General features: G+C 44.6%; 1 protein-coding gene across 1 annotated transcript; it reads right to left on the reverse strand.

Annotated features, from left to right (window-relative positions):
* Positions 1-4661, reverse strand: CHRAC1 (chromatin accessibility complex subunit 1). Its single transcript, XM_077809755.1, has 3 exons — positions 4480-4661; positions 2264-2390; positions 1-1084 (listed from the first exon to the last, which is right to left on the reverse strand). The coding sequence occupies exons 1-3, from the start codon at positions 4621-4623 to the stop codon at positions 945-947; spliced, it is 411 nt and encodes a 136-aa protein (XP_077665881.1). The 5' UTR covers positions 4624-4661; the 3' UTR covers positions 1-944.
* Positions 4662-8161: the final 3500 nt, after the last annotated feature.

Below are 8161 nucleotides of genomic sequence, written 5' to 3' on the forward strand. Positions count from 1 at the left end.
TTAATTTCCACATTTTTAAAAATTTATTGTAAAAAACATTTTTTAAAAAATACACAGGACATTTTCCATTTTTATAGTAGTAAAAATATGCCAGCTCTACCACTCAAATGGTAAAAGAACTGTTCATTTTCTTGCCATAGAGCAATCTATATTTAATAAACTTCAAACAACAAGTGTCGGTAGGTAGAGTACTATAGACAAACTACAAACGTAGAATCCTCTGGGTGAAAAAAAAATCTAGATATACATATTTACATCATGAGCTAACGCTTCTACTTCTTAACACCAATGCAGCTGCAGAGCACCACCAGGGATTGCAAAAGGTCTATCCCTGTATCCAGATTCCTTGCAGACTTGGTTATTTAGACTGTATTACAACAGTAGCCACATTATAGTTTGTGGGGTTGGTCCATGGGTATCGCTCCAACAGAATGCTAGAAAACAGGCGGAGATTCTGTCTCAGGTGCTTGGTTCATTGGCTGCCACAGAGTAAGAACTGTATATAAAGTATGCACCACAGCCCTACTGGTTAAGCAGAAGCATTAGCTACAAGAGGAGTCCCATCTAGCCAGATGGAGCCAGGGCCTTTGGAATTGATGCTGAAAGTTGCCTACAAGCCTGCTTCTATTTGGATAATGATTGTCTGAAGATATTATTTTAAAATATTTTGAGCCGATTCTGTCTCAAGATCTGCATGTATAGTTCCCCTGGCTTTCCATTTCCAAGGGCAGAATTCCTTCCTTCAAGCAGGCTAATATCCAGTTGTTTCAATTTAAAGTAAACAAGACAGCAATTCTCAAACAGATGGGAATACAGCAGCTGGATTCCCAAGTTACAACCCCTTTCCCCCTCCCTGCAAAAAACTCAGTGTGGGTTAGCTTGGAAAAAATCAGGGGGCCAATTCAATACATTATACTGCAGGAAAGACTAGCTATTTGACACCCTTAAGATTCAGCATCTTCCTCCTCACTCTCTTCCTCTTGGTCGTCATCGTCATCATCATCTTCCTCCACCTCTCCATCCCTCTTCTCTCTTTCAAGCATTTTCAGGTATTTGCTAGCAAGGATCTTCTTTGGTAAGATATCTGAAAGGCACAATTCCTTCTTTTGTAATAATTTTTGACAGTTACAAAAGAGATTTAGAATAATTTGTTACTGTACCATCAAGATCATAGCAACTAACAGCCTCACAGTCTATGGGCTGCAATTTTTTAGGCTATGGAATAGTCAGGTTATTCTAATCTAACTGGTATCCGTGGAATAGGAATGTAGCCATTGTGATATTAGAGAGATTGTCAGATTAAGGGTATTAGTAATCCATGAGGGAATTTAAGTGATTATGCCGATATAATAATTTCTTAAGTCTTACTCACTTATGCTGCTTTGCTTTTTACTTGCACTGATCAAGTACATCTTAAGTGTATTACTTAATTATATCTACTCTATTTATACTCCTTAGAAGCTATTTCCCTCTACTCAGTGTAGGCTGCCTGTTCAGGGTAATGCTATCACGATGAGCCCAAGAACAGTAAGGAAATATTGCTAAAAAGGTGCCACAAGTGGGGCTGATGCGCTAGTAAAATCATATTAACAAGGAGATCTCACTCCTTAGACCAAAGAATTTATTTGAAGAGGGGCAAGCATTATTCTAAATGCCCGATCAATGTACAGGATTTAAAACAACAGGGATTGTGGCATAAACCAATGTCTGAAAGGACATTTGTAAATTTAAAATTAATCAATATAGAGTTCTGGGCACATATGATGTTTCATAAAATCCTTCTTCTGCTTCCCCAAACACTATAAAGATTTAAGGGAGTGTTGTCTATTGGGTAAAGCAGAAGATGGAAGTCACTTACCTCCCTGATTTTATTCCTAGCTCTTAAAAACTGACTTTAAAGTCACTTTAATCAATCTGAACCTGAGCTTTCCCATTTTTAAATTAGGGACACTATCCACCACCCAGGGATACTATTAAAAGGTGTTGGAAAGAAGTAGCTTGAAGTTATTGGAATGTCAAGTATGACTTACAATAATTGGAGGTGCAATTATTTTGTCCCATGACTTTGTGTACTTTGCATCAATGAAAAAAAGCAGCTCATTCATTCACACAGAATGCTTGTCAATTATTTGGACCATGAGTAAATTAAATGCAACAGAGGTTAACAGCCAAAAAGAGAATTTAATAATAGTGACTGCTACAGTAAGAGCTGCATCTTACTTTCCAGTTGCCCGTATCGATTTGCCACAACTGCTATACCTACCAGCAAGGAACTGAAACGTTTCAGATTCCTCCGCTGTATGGGATAAGTCACTGTAGGTTAGGGCTCTCTTCTCTTTCCCACGGCCATGTTTGTAGGAGTAAGTGGCTAAATACTGGACAAAGAGCTCCTATAAAAAACAACCGACAAAAAGAAATCTGTCAAATTAATTCCTGTGTGTACAGCCGACTGCAATGCTTCTTCAAGCCCTTGTTTAGGGCCCAGTCCTGCCATTAATTGCATGCAGCCACTGCCCTGCACCTACACAGAGTTCCACCAATTTCGATATGGCTCTGTGAGAGCAGATGTGTACCTCTGTGAGTAGCCAACTGCAAAACTGGGGTCTTAGACTAACCCTTAATTTGTGCCACTCTATCAAGTTAATCACTGCAGCAGGCTTTACGGGAACAGAAGACAGCAAGAAATTATTTCTGCAGGTATGTGATTAAATACTGCAAAAATAGCTTGCTGCTTTCTGCTACTTATAATGATAAATTTCGGAGTAGCAGCCATGTTAGTCTGTATTCGCAAAAAGAAAAGGAGTACTTGTGGCACCTTAAAGACTAACCAATTTATTTGAGCATAAGCTTTCGTGAGCTACAGCTCACTTCACTGGATGCATACTGTGGAAAGTGTAGAAGATCTTTTTATACACACAAAGCATGAAAAAATACCTCCCCCGAGCCCACTCTCCTGCTGGTAATGGCTTATCTAAAGTGACCACTCTCCTTACAATGTGTATGATAATCAAGTTGGGCCATTTCCAGCACAAATCCAGGTTTCACCCCCCCCACACAAACCCACTCTCCTGCTGGTAATAGCCGTCACCTTTAGCCCCCAACTAAAACCCCTCCAACACATTATTAAGGATCTACAACCTATCCTGAAAGATGACCCAACACTCTCACAAATCTTGGGAGACAGGCCAGTCCTTGCCTACAGACAGCCCCCCAACCTGAAGCAAATACTCACCAGCAACCACATACCACACAACAGAACCACTAACCCAGGAACCTATCCTTGCAACAAAGCCCGTTGCCAACTGTGCCCACATATCTATTCAGGGGACACCATCACAGGGCCTAATAACATCAGCCACGCTATCAGAGGCTCGTTCACCTGCACATCCACCAATGTGATATATGCCGTCATGTGTCAGCAATGCCCCTCTGCCATTTACATTGGTCAAACTGGACAGTCTCTACGTAAAAGAATAAATGGACACAAATCAGATGTCAAGAATTATAACATTCATAAGCCAGTCGGAGAACACTTCAATCTCTCTGGTCACGCGATTACAGACATGAAAGTTGCGATATTACAACAGAAAAACTCCAAATCCAGACTCCAGCGAGAGACTGCTGAATTGGAATTCATTTGCAAATTGGATACAATTAACTTAGGCTTGAATAGAGACTGGGAGTGGCTAAGTCATTATGCAAGGTAACCTATTTCCCCTTGTTTTCCAGCCCCCCCACCCCTCCAGACGTTCTTGTTAAACCCTGGATTTGTGCTGGAAATGGCCCACCTTGATTATCATACACATTGTAAGGAGAGTGGTCACTTTAGACAAGCTATTACCAGCAGGAGAGGGGGGGGGAGGAAGAGGTATTTTTTCATGCTTTGTGTGTATAAAAAGATCTTCTACACTTTCCACAGTATGCATCCGATGAAGTGAGCTGTAGCTCACGAAAGCTTATGCTCAAATAAATTAGTTAGTCTCTAAGGTGCCACAAGTCCTCCTTTTCTTTCTGCGTGTTTAATGGAAGCAGGCCAGGGGATGGCAGAGGCCCCCCTACAGGCGGATTTTTGCCACGTGACAGGCTGCAACATACCAAAAAAAAAAAAAAAAAACACAAAACCCTGAAGAGTCAGGCCAATTCACCTTTCTTTGGAGAACCGGTGTGAACTACTTCCTTTACGCCCTCCTCCTGCCCCCACCCTCCAGGGGCTGGCAAGCGGGCGAGGGCAGCTGCTTCCAAAGCCTTGTCTAAAGCAGGGTAGCCCCCCCCCGCGCGTGGCTCGTGCCCCGGGGGCAGGGAGGGACACAGAGCACGAATCGCGCCCGGACTCGGGCCCAGCCCATCGGCTCAGGCCCTTGGCGTCCCGGCAACAGCCGCAGCCCCACGGTGCGGGGAGCCGCTCGGCCCTGGGCTGCTTCCCCACCCCCCCCGCACCAGGCGCCGGGGCAGGGACGGCGGCAGGCCCGGGCCGGGTACCGTGGCCTTGGCGGTGAGGAACAGCGCGTCCTGGTTGATGCTGGAGACCTCCGGCGAGCTCTTCATGATCACCCGGATCCGGGAGAGGGGCAGCGACACCAGACGGTTCTCGCCGCCGCCACCGCTCAGCCGCGCCGCCGCCATTTTCCTACCCCGCCAGCCGCCGCTCCAAGCCCTGGCATCAAACCCGTCGTTAAAAGGCGCCCGGCCGGGGAGCAGAGCCCTTTGGGAGTGGTAGTTTTGTGCCGCAAGGCAGCTCGGGCACGCTGGGAGGAGGGCAGGCGGAGGACTACAACTCCCATGATGCACCTCTCCTCAGCTCGCCTCGCCCACCCTGCTCTCCTTGCGGCCGGGTGACAGAGGGCGGGCTACGACTCCCGTCATGCATCTGCCCACCTCCTTCGCCCGGCGCCTGGGGGAGGCTCCGCCCGGCTGTGTTGACTCTGAGGCAGTAGCGTGCCCACAGCGTGCTTTGAATGCGCTCTAGTGGCAGGTTTCAGAGCAGCAGCCCTGTTCGTCTGTGTTCGCAAAAAGAAAAGGAGGACTTGTGGCGCCTTAGAGACTCACCAATTTAGTGGGGCGTAAGCTTTCGTGAGCTACAGCTCGCTTCCTCGGATGCGTTCCGTGGTAGTCCTAATTGCAGAGCAGATTAGAGCAGGACCTTTGTGCTTTCAGAGTGAATGTACAACAGGACGGATTGTGAGGAAGAAAACTCAAGAGCTCCGTCTTTCATTATTATATATTGCCTGTGTGCATATAATGTTTGTCTTATCTGTCTACCTACCTAGACAATCAGGTGAAATCCTGGTCCCATGCAAATCCGTGTGTGCTAAATGAGAGCCACAATTTTCCCTATAGTATTTGAGCACCTGTAAGTGCGCACATTGTTATAGGCTGGCTTGCATTACAGCTCAGAATCACATTAGCTAAACTAATGTAACATTAGTTACATGTAATGATGGATACTTTGCATTTCTGTAGCGCCTTCAGTCAGAAGTTCTCAAAGTATTCTACAAACAACAGGCTTTAGCACCCATGTGATGTAGGTAAGACACTGAAGGTGAGCCCTTAACTAACCTATCACTGCTCATATCTAGGGTGAAACATGGATCTTTCAACAGTATATAATAATGTTAAAATTATATAATACATAGGTTAAGGAAAGAGTGTCTGTACATCTGGGTGAAGTGCTTCGACTATCCAAAAGTACAAAATCTGGTTTAAAAGTCAGAAGATACTTTTAGTACATAATCTGCAATAACCCAAATTTAGGTGAATACATTTAATGGTACAGTTTAGATATGAGATTCTGAATACTCAGGTACATCACTCATGAAAAGTTATACAGACAGTTGGTTGTAGTGAGCAAATATAGGAATAAATGTAGATTGTCCCTCAGCAATTGAGCATTTAGGATAGGTTGTCCCTTAGATGATATAATCCACCAGAGAAGTATTTCTGTTACTTTCTGATTTTGTTTCTCATTGGCACTCCAGCTCATCTCTCCTGGTATTGCCGATGTTCAGTGATGTGTTCTAGATAGATGTCCCTCAACCACCTGATGGCGTCTGACACCATGAAGTGTTGCATCAGCCAAGCGTAGCATTCACCGATTCCGCATTCTCAACACTCGCTCCTTATCGGGGTCCCAGGCTCCCAGGGCTCCGACGATCAGAGTGTGAGTTAGAACCTGGTAACCCCTAGCTCTCAAGGTGTCGGCCTGAGGGGTGTATTTCTCCACCTTTCAACCTCGGGCTTTGTGGAAAGCCGGGGTCCTATTCTCAAAGGGCACTGTGACAACTAACATGATGATCTTTTGGTCCTCATTGATGATGATGATGTCCGGTCACAGTTGGCTGTCCGTTCTGGGGATGGCAGAGTTCATGGTCACCTTTCTCACAGGTGGCAGTATGGCTCTGACTAGTCAGTCTTGGATGGTGTTGTGGCACAGCTGCTAGGCTCTGGAATGGGGCTTGTAGCTACAAAGGACATGGGGTAGTGTCTCATTAGCATAGCCAAGCTTCCTGCATTGCTTGTCCCAATTCCCGTGGCGGACAGCTCCGTTCAGCGGGACACAGTTGATGAACCTAGGACTGGAATGGAAGACAGACATATCCAATTGAAAATGCAGTTAGAAGTTTACTGGTAAACTAGGGATAATCTCTTGCAAAAGTGTCGCGGAATTGAACCCAAATAATTATCTAATCTGAAAGAAGGCATCTGCAGCACTACCCTACACCCTAACGCCGTGGGGGGGCACTGCTTAAGTCCTGCCTCACTAGTATCATCTACAGTAGCATTATATTTGGAGGTCTCCTATGCAATTAGTAACCATGTGCAAACTAAAGCTCATGGGTTACAAATTCCATTTAGATTGTAACCTTTTTAGGACAGGGATTTGTTTTTTTACTTGGTATAAAATATTATGTTTGCTGTAAAACATCATTCATCATGGTCCTATATGTTAGTATTTAACCCTGTGTCTAACTATTCTTTGATCTTACCTTGTAATGACCTCTTGTGGTAGTAGTTAGTATTACTATCTCAGTGAAATAATTTATACTGTCAATCAACTGGAGCTAAGATCAAGTGTAGTACTTAGTATGTGAATCACTGGTTTTTCTGGGTGAAATCAGAACTACTCAACTATCATTAACCCTCCTGCTCAATGGAAGGTGTACTAGGCTGGATTTGGTTAATACTCCTGGCATGTGGCAGGGGTATTAATTTTTTTGCAGCTCTCACCCATGTTTGGTGAGTGGTGACTGAAGCCAGGAAATAAGGGTTAGTCTCTTAGCAGCATTCATGTGTCACACTTTATCATAGAATCATAGACTTTAAAGTCAGAAGGGACCATTATGATCGTCTAGTCTGACCTCCTGCACAATGCAGGCCACAGAATCCCACCCACCCACTCCTGTAACAAACCCATAACCTATGTCTGAGTTGTTGAAGTCCTCAAATCGTGGTTGAAAGACTTCAAGGTGCAGAGAATCCTCCAGCAAGTGACCCGTGCCCCATGCTGCAGAGGAAGGTGAAAAACCCCCAGGGCCTCTGCCAATCTGCCATGGAGGAAAATTCCTTCCCGACCTCAAACGTGGTGATCAGCTGAACCCTGAGCATGTGGGCAAGACTCACCAGCCAGACACCCAGGAAAGAATTCTCTATAGTAACTCAGATCCCACCCCATCTAACATCCCATCACAGACCATTGGGCATATGTACCGCTAATAGTCAAAGATCAATTCATTGCCAAAATTAAGCTATCCCATCATACCATCCGCTCCATAAACTTATCAAGCTTATTCTTGAAGTCAGATATGTCCTTTGCCCCCCCACTGCTCCCCTTGGAAGGCTGTTCCAGAACTTCACTCCTCTGATGGTTAGAAACCTTCATCTAATTTCAAGTCTAAACTTCCTGGTGGCCAATTTATAACCATTTGTTCTTGTGTCCGCATTGGTACTGAGCTTAAATAATTCCTCTCCCTCCATGGTATTTATCTCTCTGATGTATTTATAGAGAACAATCATATCTCCCCTCAACCTTCTTTTGGTTAGGTTATACAAGCCAAGCTCTTTGTGTCTCCTTTCATAAGACAGGTTTTCCATTCCTCGGATCATCCTAGTAGCCCTTCTCTGTACCTGTTCCAGTTTGAATTCATCCTTCTTAAACATGGGAGAC

Source organism: Eretmochelys imbricata, chromosome 2 (genome assembly GCF_965152235.1).
Source record: "Eretmochelys imbricata isolate rEreImb1 chromosome 2, rEreImb1.hap1, whole genome shotgun sequence".
Classification (NCBI taxonomy): domain Eukaryota; kingdom Metazoa; phylum Chordata; order Testudines; family Cheloniidae; genus Eretmochelys; species Eretmochelys imbricata.

Excerpts from the sequence above, each read along its gene's own strand:
- CHRAC1 (XM_077809755.1), bottom strand. The coding sequence starts at position 4,623 with ATGGCGGCGGCGCGGCTGAGCGGTGGCGGCGGCGAGAACCGTCTGGTG. Across the intron at positions 2,391-4,479 it reads TCCTCACCGCCAAGGCCACG|GAGCTCTTTGTCCAGTATTT; the intron begins GTACCCGGCCCG and ends TGTTTTTTATAG. Across the intron at positions 1,085-2,263 it reads AACGTTTCAGTTCCTTGCTG|ATATCTTACCAAAGAAGATC; the intron begins GTAGGTATAGCA and ends TGTGCCTTTCAG.